Source organism: Falco peregrinus, chromosome 18 (assembly GCF_023634155.1).
Source record: "Falco peregrinus isolate bFalPer1 chromosome 18, bFalPer1.pri, whole genome shotgun sequence".
Taxonomy (NCBI): domain Eukaryota; kingdom Metazoa; phylum Chordata; class Aves; order Falconiformes; family Falconidae; genus Falco; species Falco peregrinus.
This window is the reverse complement of record NC_073738.1, coordinates 2,362,248-2,378,764: the sequence shown is the minus strand read 5'-3', so window position 1 is coordinate 2,378,764 and position 16,517 is coordinate 2,362,248. Positions and strand designations below refer to the sequence as shown.

General features: G+C 44.7%; 1 protein-coding gene across 3 annotated transcripts in view; it reads right to left on the bottom strand.

Moving 5' to 3' along the window:
- CDK12 (cyclin dependent kinase 12) overlaps nt 1–16,517 on the bottom strand; it is a 28,911-nt gene that overhangs the window by 8,690 nt on the left and 3,704 nt on the right. For all 3 annotated transcript variants that reach the window (XM_055789777.1, XM_005232661.4, XM_055789778.1), the window contains exons 2-10: nt 11,703–12,587; nt 7,520–7,696; nt 5,773–5,912; nt 4,946–5,116; nt 3,946–4,135; nt 3,026–3,082; nt 2,397–2,498; nt 976–1,053; nt 349–465 (exon numbers count right to left, since the gene is read on the bottom strand). In XM_055789777.1, the coding sequence (XP_055645752.1) occupies nt 349–465; nt 976–1,053; nt 2,397–2,498; nt 3,026–3,082; nt 3,946–4,135; nt 4,946–5,116; nt 5,773–5,912; nt 7,520–7,696; nt 11,703–12,587 (1,917 nt within the window). The remainder of the gene's footprint in view (nt 1–348; nt 466–975; nt 1,054–2,396; nt 2,499–3,025; nt 3,083–3,945; nt 4,136–4,945; nt 5,117–5,772; nt 5,913–7,519; nt 7,697–11,702; nt 12,588–16,517) is intronic.

Here is a 16,517-nt window from a genome sequence, read left to right as displayed (position 1 = left end):
TGAAGTCAGACAGCCTCAGCACGGGGAGAACGCCGCACTGCCAAGCGTGCTTCCCAGCGCAGACCCTAGCTAGGAGGGTCACAAGTACGCACAGGCAGGGGACCCCTTCCCCCACAAGGCACCTGGGGCCGATCACGTACTTAGAAAGGGGTCAGCGACCCCATTCCAGCCTTCCCCCGATGGGAGAAGCCCCCCGGGTGAGGGCTGCCCAAGGGCAGAAGGCAAGAAGGGGAAGAACTGCTTTATCCTGCTGGATAGACTAGAGCCCAAAGGATAGCAGATGAGTCGCACAACGTAACAGAAGAGCGTACCCCCCCCCACAGGCCCTTCTCTTCTAACAAAACTCACAAGGAGAACTCCTCACGCAGGCGCCTTCGGTATTGCTTCTTCGGTTTCATAGTGTTGAAGTAGGGTAACTTGATGACATCTGGCCACACCGCTGGACAGGGGCTCCCACAGAGCCGGCTGAGAACGAGAAAAGCAGAGTATGATCAGCAGGTGGAACGCAGCCAGGAGGAGAAGAGTCACCAACCCCAGTGAAAACGTTTCCTTTCTAAGCCACTTACTGTACCAATAACCTAGGTCTGGGCACACTTTAATGGAAATTAGATAACCCTCAGGTTAAAAAAAAAAAAAAAAAAAAAAATCAGTATCAGGAAGAGGAAAAATGCTTACCCGGAGTTTATAAACCACCCAGCACAATGAATTTTCAGCACGAGATGTAATTTAGGTTCGTGATTTTTGCAGTCAACTAACAGCAAAGTTTACTGAGGCTGCATACATTAGCAGCCACACACTCGACGGTAGGCAGGAACATTTAAACGCCTAACTCTTCACATTTTTGCATTTACAGTCACTTGCTGGTCCTATTTTGCAGGCAGGTTGGAGAAAGAGGGCTCTTCTAACACAGAGACTGTGTGCACGAGCAGTTTCTCCAGTACCTCTTCTCATAGGCATGCATGTGCAATGCTTTACCTGATTAATTCAAGCTGAGCCAGTTCCAGATTGGCTTGAAAAATAGGCTTCTTTGTAAACAGTTCCCCGAGGATACAGCTGGAAAGAGGAAAAGCAAGAGGTCATGACAGCAGACCCTTGGGATGATCATTTGAACACTGCAGCATTTCTGTTCAGAAGCAGGTTTGCCTGAGGAGAGTGATTTGCATCAGGGCTTGTAGTTGAGAACTGACAAACTAACCTATGTGTACAGAGTCACCAATTCTACGCAGCTGGGAAATAACATTCACTAGTACACTGGTTAACGTGTCACAGGCTTCACGCTTTAACTCTTTGCGGGGAAAGGAGGACGCGTCAGTACCACGACAAGAAAAAACAGCTAGGCATCTCATTTTCCTCCCGATTCAGCCCGTTCATCTTTTTAACTTTAGAAATATCTGCTGGCCCAAACGATCCTCAGCTGCCAAGTAGCTTAGTGTTTGCCATTGCCAAGCACGGGATACAGCCTTGTACATGCACACATTTGTGCAGCTGGAAGGGAAAGAAGAGAAGGAGGGAGGGGACAGCTCTGACTCATTCAGACATTAACATCTATCCTTAAATCTTCCGACAGGAATGACAATCAGCACCGAATATAGCCGTGGGCTGACACAGGCACCTGTCTGCTGGAACTGGGCTAACCCCACAGGGCACAGGACACCCAACAGCCACTGGACCTCACGGCCAGGGTTTCCAGAAGTCATTAGCAGGGCTTGACTTTTAGAAACCTGGATTGTTTGCCTACTAAGCTCTGATGAAAGTTCACCTGCGAATATCACGACGGGAAGTATAGGCTTTGGGAAATCCAGTCCCACTTCGGAATGCTGAATCCTCGAGTCTGTGGTTCTAAACCACTTGGAAAACTTTCCATCTTTACGGCTGAACTGCCCAGACTCCTCCCATTCAGGAGGCTCACTATACCACCAGAAACCAAAACCATCTACTTTGAAGTGTTTCCTAGATGCAGCTGAAAAATTTGGTGACAAACAGAGCGATCTGAAGAGCTCACAGAAAACCTCTCTATTAGGTCATTAAAACCATCCACTGAAGCCATGACCAGCACAGAGTAAGCTTGTCACCCCTTCTGATCTTAGTGGCACATCATGATCAAAGGCAGGTTGGTTTGGCTTTTAAATAGTGAGAACAGGCACTTTTTATGCTCTCACATCAATAGAGGAGTTTTGCCTAAATGGTATAGTTTTAGTTTAGGTGACACACACCTATTTTCTCAAAGCACAGAATTTTGGAAGTATTCCTATACTACCATAACACTCTGCCTAGCTGGAAGAGATACAGCTTCAGAAACTGGCACGAGTCAGAGAACACCTTCCATTAGACCTGTTTTCTTTGTGTGCCGATGTTTGGAGCCGAAACAGGACAAAAGATACAAACCAGGCACTTACCCACAGCTCCACACATCTATGGCTGGTGTGTAACGCTCCTCACCTAGCAGCAATTCTGGAGGTCGATACCATAACGTAATGACTTTGTTTGTGTATGGACGGCTGAAATGCAAGACACAAACATAACCTGGATGACAAGAGCCACAAAACCCTTACAAAGTCTAATTTTTACTTCTAAATCGCGGTGTTGGGCACGTAAGTAGCAGCAGCGGGCTTTCAAGTGCCTAGGCTTCCACAGCACCTGCCTGAGTTAAATAAAATCTGTGGCTAGCAGCTTTACAGGTTAAGTTATAGGTACCCAAGCTGAAAAATCCTGACCTGCAACAGGCAGCAGCAGGCTGCCATGACTGCATACTGGCGGATCTCAGAGCAAAACATGGTCCATGGCAGGCCCATGGCAAGCAGAGATGATACTTGGGTTCCTTATCAGCTGGTTTGTCTAACGAAAAACTCTTAACACCAGCTAGGAGTGTATTTTCCCAAGAGCTGGAGCTGCATTATACCACTTGCACTGGAAATCATTTCTCAGGCAATGCCCAAGTCCAAGGGAAGGGACTATGTGGATACTAAGGGAGCTCATCCCACCCATGTGAGCCGTTTCCCCCTTCCTCCACCCCGTTACACCTCACCTCTCCTCTGAGCTGTAGAGTCGGGCGAGTCCAAAATCTGCAAGTTTGATTTGCCCACTGAAAGACAAAAAACAGTCGCTGGTTTGAATCACAGCTGGGCTCATGTGCTGCAAAGCAGTAAAAGGTAAGGAAATCCCCCCCTAAAACAGCAACGTTTGCAGTAATTGCTTTTGGATATGCCAGTCTTAATTTTCCAGATCCTCTTTAATACTTCAAAGAAACAGTCTCAACTCTATCACAAACCCAATGTCCCAGAGAAATTTTTTAGATGGATATCCAGACTCGTGGATGCAATTACACGCAGTATCATTCTCACAGGCTCCAAGTTTTCTTGCGGGTATCCAGATAAAGACTTGAGAATTAACAGCAAAGGAATAATCGTTATGTATTCCGTGAAGAACTACGTTACTGCCAAACACGGCTATCTAGAGAAGGAAGAGCATTCATGGAGAACTGCTGCTTCCTACCTTAACCCTCAATGGTTTCTCTGCATACAGGCACTTCCAATAAACAGTATTTTTGCCAAAATACCACGGAGACCAAGTGTACACAGAGAACCATTTACTTCAAGTCAACATGAAAGAAAGTGAACTGTAAGGAGCTGCAGAACAGTGAGCAGAGAGCCTCACGTGGGGAGGCTGCTACCAACTGCAAGTTAAGTAGAAGATTGTTAGGGCAGTTCAACCCTTGCAGCAAGAGCTGCGCTCACAGCCAGCAGCAGCACCCAGGAAAGCCACTGCTTAATTATAACCATTCGTTACACCACTGGTGGAAGCCTGCAGGTTCGTATTCCTGCAGCGGATCAACACCTCCTGTTCCTAAGCACACTCAAGGTGAAGGTAACCACCGTGTGCTTGCAGCTGAACCCAGGGGGAGCGCAGGGAAGAGCCTGGACAGAAGCATATCTACTCCCAGGTTACCTGTTGTTCAATAAGATGTTGGAGCACTTGATATCTCGATGAAGGAAATTCTTTTTGTGACAATAATCCAGCCCCTCCATTAACTGTTTCATGAAAGACTTGATATGGTCCTCTGAGAAATGTACCAAGCCAGATTCTAGCAGCCCCATTAGGTCATGGTCCATGTACTCAAACACAAGGTAAAAGGCACCTGATATAATAAAGAAACAATTGAAGACAAGAGAAGAAAGACAAAGGAGTAATGAAAGATTCAATTGCTGAAATACGCTTTTTTTGTACTCTTGAGTGTGTTTGGCTGGTGTTTTATTTAACACAGGCTTGTGATATTTAGGACTTACTGGGCATCCTAGAAGATTTTAGTTCCCTCCTCCCGCAAGGGAAAAGAACCCAAAACTACTTATTAGCCTCTCTAACACATCAAGCTGACATCTGAAATTAAAATATGCCCCTCAAATAAATTCCTTTGAAATCCTGGTCGTGTTTACCTGTTCTGTTTTTCCTTTCAAGCTAGTTTATTGAAAAGACTACAGCTATGCATAGCCTGAACCGATGGTTGTGCTGTTCCCTTCGTACTCATGGAAGGCAAAGCCCCAAACAAAAGCTAGTGGGATGTGAGAACACCCTGCCTCCACAGTGAGAGAGGACAGAAAACTTTTCACATTATTACTAAGTCTGTTGTCACTAATCAGCATTAAAGGTGACCCCATAAAAGCTTTTTTTAATATCTTTTTTAAAAAAGACTGCTCTTTTACAACTCTACAGGAATGCAATGCATCCTTTTAAGCCTGTGTCTAACTCTGCTCTGCAGTGTGACAACTCATTTTAACTGGAATCTATCCTTTGATGTAAGGCCAAACTTGCTGGAACCATGCATCAAGGAGGAATGCAAAAAAAAGATAGTCTACAGAGTTTAGATTTTCAATTTTACACTAAGAAATAACAAACGGAATTGCATCACCTCTTTGGTTAATCAAAACCACACCCCGCAGCAAGTAGTTACCTTTGTCCTTCTTGAAATCCAGTGCATCTTGTTTGTCCGTGACAATTTCCTTCATGTTTACAACACTGCGGTGGATCAGCTGCCGAAGGATTTTGATCTCGCGGATGGCCGTGATGGGGAAACCTTCCTTTTCATTGTCCAGTCGCACCTTCTTGAGAGCCACCAATTCACCTGCCAGAACAAGCCAGTGTCAAAAGCCTCCGCACACATCGCTGCTAACAGCTCTGCGGGTTTCCAGGGGGAAGCTGAGAGTAGCCACGAGCGTAGTCAATGTCCACCACGGAACAGCGGAGACAGCTTTAGTTACCATCCTACTCATTTTTTGTCAGAAGTTATCACACCAACAACTCGAGACAGATGACACCAGTGCTCCTCCTAATCTGCTTCAGTAGAAAGTCACTCAAGCGAACATAAATTGACCCTGGAAACCGCTCCAGTCTCTTTCACGAGCTCTGCTACAATAAAGTCTGACAAAGGCACGTTTAAAAAGCAGGTGCTCGGCTGGCATCTATGCCTGCCACAGCTATACCTGCCATGACCATTTCACCCCGTGTCAAATCGTATGCGCAGGACACGCGATTTCACAAGCAGAGAGGGCAGCTCAGCACTACCTCCGTTAGGATTTCAGAGCTTCTGTTCTTTTGGCCCTTTTGAAAACACCTGATCCAAATGCTTTCTTTCCAGGGCTGGAGCCATTTCTAGTTCTACAGGTATCAGTCATTAACTGGCAATACCACTAACACCGGAACGGGTTTTCAAGCAGCACACCCACGGTAACAAGGCCTTCAAGAAGCGGAGTCAACCTGAAGCCACTTGGGCTTCCTTACCTGTATCCTTGTCCTTGGCTTTGTACACCTGCCCGTACGTCCCTTCTCCGATAATTCCAATGATATCAAACTTGTCCACGCAACGCTTCCCCCAGTCGCTTTCCGTCTGTCTCCTTTCCCCATACCGAGGACAACAGATTCTGGAAGAGGGAACGGGACTGTGAGACACCCAGGTGCTCCACCTCACCCCCCCATCCCTCAAACGAGTGCCCATTCGACTGTTTTAAGCTGTATCCTAAAAAAAAAAAAAAAAACCCGAAAAGCAAAGCTCAGGCACCCTGCCTTAACGCTCCTAAGCAACTGAGTGTTCAGTAGTTTAATGAATCATGCTATGGAATCTCAACTGCTCCAGATAACAGGCACTGCCAGAGGAATATTATCCTTCTATTTCATTCGGATACTAAAGCCAGAGCGCTCTATCAGATCTTTTCCCTTCAGTTATGCATTTATCAGCTGCAGACAGCTAACGAGCAAGACGTTCTTCCTCCTGGGGAAATAAGGAGTGCAAAGAGGGGGGAAGACAAGCAGAACTGATATTACACCACCTCATTTCCACACACTTGGAGGTGGCAGAAGCATTTTGCTGTAGCCTACCTGGGGTACGCAGTTAGCTACACAGATTTCTATAAAGATCTCATTACGTACTTTGAGAGTAGCCTGAAAGAGAACCAAACCAGTATATCTTTATCTAAAACATACCAAGGAATTTTGCTAGTAGGACAAAAATCAATGTTTGGAATCTTTTGCAGGAAACTGGACATTTGATTTTTATTTGAAAGAAAGTATAGCTAGCACTCCATGTACAAAACGCCAAGGGAACTTGCTCCCTTGACAATCGCATAAATTTTGTTATCAGGGGAAGTTCTGCATGCCTTGCAACATGAGCAATACTTCAATCACACATGCAGAAAAGGTGTGTGCATCCTATTTGAAAGGACCAACTTCTAGCAGCACCAAGAGCTTTACACAGGGATTCTCATCAGAGGGTTTCTTTGGCCTGCAGGCACAGCTAAATCAAAAGACGAGAGAGTTTTCAAGGGTAGATGTGGCTGGCGATCGAGTACGACACGCTCCAGCAATTTTACCATTTAAATGGTCAGAGGGGAAGACAACAGAATCCATCACAGCTTCAGTACAGAGCCTGAACCATTGTCTCCATTGGGTGCACAATTTCCACAGCCTCTTCTTCTTCCCAAACTGCTGTACTGTTAATTCTCAAATAGACGGGGGAAGTGGCCTTCAGCTGTGAGTGGTCCCGACACGAAACAACCCACAGCAAACAACACACCATCAAAAAATTCAGAAATACAAAGCAAACAACACACCCTCAAAAATTCATAAATACAAATTTCTTTTCTCCACGTTTCACTTCCCGCAATAAAGACAGCACTCAAACAAGTCTGAGGACAAAAGAATTTTGATACGACTGAACTAAATCTGGCTAAAGATTTATAAGTAAGTTCACATTAAGTGTTCTCCTCATCCAATAAATGGTGGGGAGGCTGCTGAGAGCTGGCAAAGCAGCTGCCAGATTCAATTTCAAAATCTGCTGCACTTTCAGCAGCTCCATCTCCACGCAGAGCGTAGGGCGTGCAGTCAGCTCGTCTAGGAGCGCAGCAGGACACACTGAAAGCTAAAGCTTTGGAAACCTCGACTGACATCTGTGTGAAGAAACAGGAAACCTCACAACTTACAAAAGCTGGGAAAAAAAAAAAAAAAAAAAAAAAAAGAAGAAAACCAGCCTTACTTTGGTCTCTTTTTGAACGGTTGCTGAGGTGGTGTGGCTGCCTTTGGTTCCGGGGAGTCAGGAGGAGATGGATCCCCTCCAGGGAGCTCTGGAGGGAGCGGGAGGTCCGTGAGTAAGTGTCGTGGTCTCTGCTCTCTATCTTTCTTCACAGGTTTTGGAGGAAGAATCTCTTTTGGACTAAACTCCGAAAAGTTAATACAATACAAAAGTCAGACTTAACAGCCAATTAGCAAACAAAAAAAGCCTACTGTAGGACAACAGCTCTCTATCTGAGAACCCCAAGTTAAGAGCCCAAGTTTAACTGCCAAAATTAACCAAGTATAAAATAAAACAGCCTTAAGTTTTACAATGATAATACACCAGGAGAGAAAAGTGTTGGGCTTGAATGCACTGGCTTCAAATGAACACATAACTCTGCAACTAGAACTTGCTCAATTTGCACAAATAAGTAGTTATATTCTGAGTTTCCTGTAAGACAGTTCAGGTTGTCAGCCAGCACCTACTTTCCGACCCTTACTTCCTCTATTTAGTCCATTTATCATAATGAAACTAAACGCATGACTTGTTAAGGACCACTATAAATATGAACGCAGAACTAAATCTCTTTACATAAGTAACTTTTAGCTACTTAGCAAGGACTGAAACATAGCTCTGACTTGTAGATATTCCTGAGAATCCAAAAGTTGACTTTTGTTTTGAAAATCAAATCACCAATGGCATCAGAAGCTTGGTCTAAACTGGCAAGAGTCTCATAAACAGAGACTGACTTCTCTTATATATGCAGTAGGGAGAATTCCTAGGTCTGAATAGCCAGGAATTCTTCTCCACGCAAATCTCCATGTCACCAGGAAAAGAAAAAGATTAAGAGATGCAAACAACGTTCCCAGGTCTGTTTTTAGGGCAGCCAGCAGGAGGTTTGCTGTTTGTCAGCATCACCAGGTCTGACGCTTAGCACAGAGAGCTCCATATAAATGAACTGATGGAAGTAGGTCATTTTCCCAATTTTTTTTATTAGACACCGCCTAATCTGCACAACGATCTCTTGTGAAATGTAGGTAAGAAACAAGCGAGACAAAAAAAAGGAGACTATGCTGGCAGTGAGCTCTGACATCTGTAAAAGATGGGGGAAAACAATCTTATTCCACTGCTAAGCAGCCACGGAACTAATTGCACGTCACAGCTGCCTAGAGCTCTGGAGGAAAGCGCTTGCTGACAGGTGCTATCACCAGCAGTACATATCCTAGAAATACCAGAAGGGAGAGAGCTGTACGGGCTGAAGCTCACTCCCCATTAATTGCTGATTCTTAATGTGCAGAGCAATGCCCAGCTGGGTCACTTCACCAAGGCAGAATCCGTGCTAAAGCTCCGAAGAGGTTCCTCCAAGCAAGACCTGGACAGCCAGGACCTACAGCCACACGTGGGAGGCAGGAGACTTTGCTCCAACTGAGCGGATCAGCCGGGTTTGGCTTTCTTTACAGCTTTCACGTGTGTTTGAAGCATTGATCTAGTGTCCAGCTCTTACAGATTCAACATTCACAGCAATAAAAAAAAAAAAAAAAAGCAAAAAAGCAGTTTCTGTGACTGTTTCATCCACTTCTATTTGGCAATTCATTTGTTCCTGACAGTATTTTAAATATTTCATATATACACTAAGCTTGGGCTCGAGTGACCCTGACAAAATGATTCAGCCTTCTTCCAGACACATATAAAAAAAAACCTTATTTGCAAGGCTTTCTTGGGAAGGGCAAAGGTGGGTTTGTAGGTTTAACCTGAAGATGCCCAGCCTTTCACCAAATCCCTTCTCCCTTGTACCAAACAGTTAACCATTTTCTTGCCAACACAGTTATCTGTGCTTAGTATGGCCACTTATATATTTATTTGCATGTCAGTAATAGTGCTACTAGAAGGTTATTGTAACTTCAATTACCTCCAGAAGGTCTGGACATTTCACCAGGCCTTTCTTTCAAAGTGAGAAAGCCAAACAGACCTTTCGGAGTCACCCAAGCAGAAAAACGACAAAGTGCGAACGCCAAATGCCGAACAAAGGCTCCTAGGAGCTACCTCCCTTCTCCCCCTCCCCTGAAATCGCAGAAATGCCATCAGCCAGATCTGCATTTTTCACTAGGTTAGTGCTGTGTACAGGCAACCACGTGTTCCCAGGGTCCTAAGCAATCTATGTGACTTCTGAGTGTAACAGACACGTAAAAAAGTTTGTATCACTTGCTTCTAAACAGCTTTTTTCCTCTCCTCACTGCTACACCTCCTGCTAGGTGAAGCGACCTACGGTGCACCTCGACTGCTGTGAAGTCTGAAAGCATTATAGACAGATGATAAATCTTGAGGGTTCAGAAGCATCAAGAAAGGTTAAAGAGTCTCTAATTGAATGAGGCATGTTTTGTACTTGGACACTTCAAAGCACATCTCCAAATCCTGTGCCTACCATGGTCTCAGAGCTGGAACCTTCTCCCAGTCTCAGCCCATGAAAACAGAAATCTACCTAGAAAGATGTTGATCATGAACACAAAGGCAGTTGATTAAGAGCGAGCTTCAGCACTCAAGTCAGTGCCATATGCAACTGCCACTAGACCCAGCAAAATGAAGTGGGATTTCCCATTCTTTTATTGGGGAAAAAGTCACTATAAACCCATTCACTAAGCTTAGCAACCAGCTGCGTTATCGCCCATGCTCCTAAGTTCATAGCGATGGCAGAGAGAAAACACTTTTACAAAACTAAGCCACACCTGGGTGGTAGAAAAGAGCTCTAGGTGTGAGTGGCCAGAGAAATAAAACACAGTATTTGCAAGATAGTTTCTGTGTTTGGAAATAAAGCAATACAGCAGCAAAATCTTGCTTAGACTGGCATCTGAGCTGGGAAAAACCTGGAGCCTGCTAAAGCTACCGCTCATCACAGATACATTTAAACTAAACAGGTGTTTGCTGAACAACATTACACAGCTTAGGAAGGGCAACAAACATGCACAAGCCTAACTTTTATGTTGATCACAGTGACAACATAACCCTAATTTACATCGACACCAGGACAAACCATGAAAATCAATTAAACAAATCAGAACACGTAACATACTGTGCTCACTTCAACCACAGGGTCGTTATATCGTCATAACTATCGTGTAACATACTATTCAATAAAACCCACGCTTTACTAACCAATGAGATTCCAACCATCGCTAGATATGTACTAGGTAAGATACAGAAGTTGTTGGGGAACTACAGGCTAAGCAGATCAAGTATAAAAAAAAAAGATGTATCAGTGATGACCTGACATTAACAGTGCTACAACATACTAACAGCTAAAAAAAAAGGGGGAGTGGGTGGGGTGGCGAGGGGGCAGATTTGGTTTTCTTCTTCTCCACCTCCATTCTGGATATTCTGTTCTCTTCCTCCCCCAAAAAAGAAAACCCTCGCAGGAAGGTTTTTCAGACCAGTTCATATCAGAAGCCAAGACCACCACTGGCCAAGACCCAGAGCAGCGAGAGCTACAACTACAGGACAGAATTAAGGTCACATGCTTTGATTAGAAATACTAAAAAACAAAGTTGAGGTAGGTGCAGTTTCACTCTTTCATGTTTAACTCTTTCAAACAAGCATTACCTACTTCTTAAGTAATACGAATTGTATTACTTAACAATTACTTAAGTTAATCCAACACCATTTTTTACATGCGGGCACTGCCTGCATGTTCTATGGCTTTGGAACACAAATAGCTCTGCTTTGTGTTCTTGTATCAGAATTGTTAAGCTCTTCCCTGTTACTTAAGTAAAGGTTTTGGAGGAATGAAAAAAAAGAAAAAAAATTCAAAATAGGCCTATGCAAATGGCTGCAATGCAAAAGGGTGCATAAATCCCGATCCATGTTTCATTACCATAATAAATATGAACAAAGAGTGATGTGAAACCTTCACTAATCAACATTAGAACAGCAGCCGCAGCTCTCTTTCTCACTGAGATAAGATGTAACTACCTACACAGGATCATAAAAGTCTCCACGTACACCTGACAAGGGCAAAACCACAAATGGCTGTGCAATAAGGCACTTATACCAGCAGCATAGTCTTCACCGTACTCTGCAGGATAGGCTAGTAACTGTCAAACTAAACAAAAGAATCTGTTTATTTCAATGTTTGGCTTTGAAATGCAAACAGGATGCTCTTGTGTGACCTTACCTATCCAAGTCATCTTCCCCAACTAAAATAGGGGGGAGCGGAAGCGGAGGCAATGTTGAAGTTTTCAGGTGTGGGATAGCAGCCGTCACAGACACTTGTGTTTTTGTAGCGACTTGGACAGAGGACTGAGAGTTCACCTGAGAGGATAAAGTAGACGTCCTTGGGTGGGAAGAAGATGGCAAAGACGTTGGGGCTGAAGTAGGGACCTGAACGGGAGTCGGTTGGGATGGTGGCAAAGGTGGAACAGCAGGTGATGGAGGCAAAGGTGGCAACGGCGGAGCTGGAGGCGGTGGCGTGGTTGTCGGCAGAGGTGGTGGAGGTGATTTTATTGAGGGTAGTGGGGGTGGAATCTCCTTCTCTGCTGTGTCTGTCTCTTTCGGAGATAGGAGGTCCTCTACCACTGCTACAGGCTTCAAGTCTTTTGTTCCCGTCTGTTTTGACTCTCTAACTGGAACAGGGTGTTTCCTCTCAGAGTTCTCCTCTGCCTTGATTTTTGTTGTCTCTGCAGGGGCTTTAGTCTCTGCATTCGTATACAGTAAATTAACTAATTCCGTATCTGAAGATGATTTTTCAGACTTAGCAGTTTTGACGACCTTTTTAGATTCTGTTCCGGGCTCCTTCAGTTCAGCTAAGCTGTTCTCCTTTCTAGACAGGAAAACAGGTGAGCCCTTCGCCTCCTTGCCATCCACCTTGGCTGCAGCTGCTGCCGCCGCCGCTCGCTCCTTTTTCTTCCTGCTGAGTTCTGCCCCGAGACTGGAGTTCAGCGGGAGCCTTGTCGGTGATATACTGGAATGGCGACTGCGTGACCCAGACCTCTGCTTTTTACTGTGAGATGATGAGTGTCTTGAATACCCAGGACTTCGGCTTCGGGACTTCACAGACTTCCTGCAGAGAGAAAGGGGAGAAGATAAACGAAACAAAGCATTTCTCGAGCTCTGAGCTACTCACCAACACCAACAGCTCTCTTTGAAAAGAATTCGAATCCATTATTTGTCAGCTAAGTTCAGAGAGTCCATAACACCTGTCAGGAAAAGACACTAAAGCTGCTGAAAAGAGTTTATCGACTAAAGCAGTACAAATTTCAGGTCATCATCCAGCCTTCTCCCCGTGCCAGGACTACCCTGACAATCACACTGTTACGACAGAAATGAAGCATCAAGATGGGACAAGCCTCGAGGCAGAGGCGAGATCACAGATGCATGCACTAAACAGAAGACTTCAGTCGAGAGGTTGAGCTGGCAGTTTACAAATCTTTCACAATAATTATGCACAACTTTAAAGGAAACAACGGATAAAATATGACTAGCCCTCACGGGAATGCTGCCTCAGGAAACCTCTCACTTCAAGCTAAATTTTCCCTCTGTTTTTTTTTTAACTATGATCAGAAATCAAATCTGCTATATTGCGATTCAGGAGAAGGGCGGGGGGAACAACCCAGGAATTTTAATTCTGTTTGAGGTATGTTCTGAAGGTCTCAGTCTTCCTCTGCAGTAAATGGGCTCTCAATTAGGTACATACGCAGAAATAAAAAACACACACAAAATCTGCGTTGTGATACAAGCAACAAGCAAGGCAGGAAACACCTCACGCCACTGGGTTACACCATGAGCACAGGGTGAAACTAGTCAGAAGACAGCAGTAACCAGAAGTTCAGTGGAGACCTATGTGGAAACAAGATAAAAAACCATAAAATGGAACTGGAAATTGGTGCTTCCAGCGTCCACGTCAGAATTACAGGCAAGACAGAACCGTTGCCTCCACTTTGGGAGGAACTAGGACGCCGCAGGTTAAGGGACACGATGCTTTAACTGTACACGTGGGCTCTGACGGGTTTAGAAGCTGCGTGAGCCAACAGGAAAACAAAAACCATTGGGATCAGACCCTGCAAACACTGTAATAGAAGCTATGCTTGAAGTTTATTTTTATTCTGTGATTTATTACTCAGAACATATCTGGTTTTGAAAATACGAAATTCTCTCAAAACCTAGCTCCACAGCAGATAGAAAAAACACCTCACTGCAAGCAGGTTTAAGCACAGTAGGTGCTGGCTCGCTTGTAATCGTACTCAGAAGGTAATTAACAACAAGGTCTAAACTGTTTACAGCGCTACACAAATGTAACGTTATCCTGAGACAACAAATGTCTGGAAAATAAACTGGAGAACCAAGACAGCCTAATGGGAAGTTCCTCACGGACACCAGCAGCACCCTTCAGGGATGGACAGACCTCTGCCTGCACGGTGGCGGAGTTTCACACAACCCTCTTCCCCTGCTACTCCAAGCACAAGCACGCTGCCCTCTCCCTAGTATGTACAACCCCAAACCTCGTGCTAACAGCGGTCAAAGAACACCTCAGCTGTAGGTAGCCCTTACCTTTAGACTTACAGAATAAATATACAACCAGGAGGAAAAAAAAAAAAAAATTAAAACAAAAGGTGTCATCTGAAGCCACTCAACTATTTTCCTCTTTAACGCACTGCTCTGTAATGGGAATGCCGCTTCAGGGTCATCTCTTTTTCCAAGGTTTCTCCTTAATGAATTAACGGTCTCGGACACAGTCTACCCTTTGGATAGCAGTTCACCTGCCACATCCCAGTGCAACACTGCCAGGAACTGAAAAAGTTCTGTTTTCACTGTGCTCAAAGACATTTGCAGGCTAAGGAAAACATTCCTAATGAATCCCCTAGGACCTAGTTTACTGCAACCACAAAGTTTTGGGGTTAGCATTCCCTATCGCTGTTCTTTCAGGATAGACTGTTTCAGGTGCTGCAATACCCTGTTTCCTGCTCCCTGTCTCACATCCTCCTGCAACAGTGACTCCAATACGGCTGGTTGCAGAGCAACATTCTCATCAAAATTGCTTGGCAGATCTGATAGAAAGCAAATTTCTCCCAAAGTCCAATTTTAACCTCATTTTTAATAACGTTACATAGAAATGCAGCCACCAAAGACACCTGCGTAGAGACAAACAAGGGAAAGATAACTGCTGGGGGAAGTGGTGGGGTGCACGGACAGGACCCTCTTACGCAAGGGTTGCTGCAGAAGTTGCAGCAGCGCTTCCAAGAGCAGGGGGTGATCCCCTGCCTTCCATCAGCAAATACACCCGTCCTCTGTTCCACCAGGACTAAACCCACTTACTCCTTCCCCGTGGCCTTCTCCTCTCCACAGGCACCACTCACACCTTTTCTCTTCTGTTGCCTAATGATAATTACCTATAGTTGTTAGAGCGCTGTCATTTCTTAAGCCCATTTTGCAGCTCAGTGTTTACAGCTTCTTTGTTAGACCTGGAAAAGGCATCGCATCCAGCAGCTTGTCTGCTTTCCCAGCTCTATCAACACAAGCAAGTAATAATCACTCTGCAACAAATATTGCCTTGTATTATTAAACCATCAACAGCCCCACCACGACCACAGCACAGTGCTTGTGGAGGGGTGGCCTTCCACAGCAACACTTGCTTTTATCACTGTTGGATAACAAAAAAAAAAAAAAAAAAAAAAAGATGCAGTAAGACAGAAGATGCACAGGCTTTCTGAAGACTCTTTCCATGCCCTGGAACAATCTTTTCATGCCTTTAGCAGCAGCCAGTTAGTTAGCACTTTCACCCTCCATGTGTGTTAAGGCAACACTCTCTAGCTTACTCGCTTCGCTAAGATTATCAGGGGTGGGCGGGGGGCAGTTCGGTCTCACATGCAGTTCTTTTTCTGGATAGAAATGCTCCAGGGTTAAAAAACACCTTATCGTCTCTCTAGCACAGGAAATTAGAAATGTAAGATACTAACCATGACAACTGTGAATTAACATAAAGAAGTCAGAGACGATGGCTCATCTAGAAAATCCAAATAAAAGCATTACTCAATTAATTTAACTGATACGATCAGAAGATTAGAATGGTCTTTGGAGGAGGGAATGCTAGAACCCTCCAGACCTCCTCCTGCTGAAAACGACCACAGCTAATAGCTATTAGTAGAGGTGACCCTGAATCAAGTTGGCAGAACAAAGCCCCACATCCACATACTTCCACATTATCCACTAGACAAACTCCTAGGACTGCCTACAGATATTTTTATTGCCTACAGTATTTTATCTGCTCCAAACCACAACAGATGTTAAGAGTACAGTGGGAACTAGTAACTGGGAAGCCTGACTGAGTGCCCCGTGTTCTAATTGCTCAGGAAACAAGCTCAAACAGAAGGCTAAAGTTTCTTATTTATGAATGCCCAACGACCTTTTGCCACGGCAAGAATCTGCGTAACAGTGGCCACTACTACAGCACGTGCACGCACTCACACTTAGCAGCTATACTTAGTACAGAGCACAACCCACCTTCAGCAAGCTGAAGGACTCTGGAATTTCTTCTTCTAGTTTTAGCTGCAACGACAACAGTTGCTACAAGGAATGGCAAGCCACATCTGTTATTTTCCCTGCTGACCAAATCATCCTCATTTCCTCCTAAATTGAAAGCAAGTTGTTTTGCACAGCCATTTGAAATGCAAACATTCTGTATATTCTCCAATCAGCACAGCACATTGATTCAGTTTCCTAACACTGTGTTTTGGACATGGAAGATTAAAGAAAACACAGAATGCGCTAAAAAAAAACCCCACCCCAGAACACAAACTGGATCGTCGGTAGTGGAAATACTTCAGTGTCCCAGAAAAGCCTGTGTTACCTCCTCTGAAGAATTTAAGCCACAGTCAGATGCTCGCTGCCTAAGTGAGCGTGCCAGTTAAAGATGTTTTCTCTCCAAAAGTGTTCTGGCCCCTCCACAGGAGCCAACAGAAGAGGTCACGCCGCTGCTCCCCAGCTACTCCAGTGC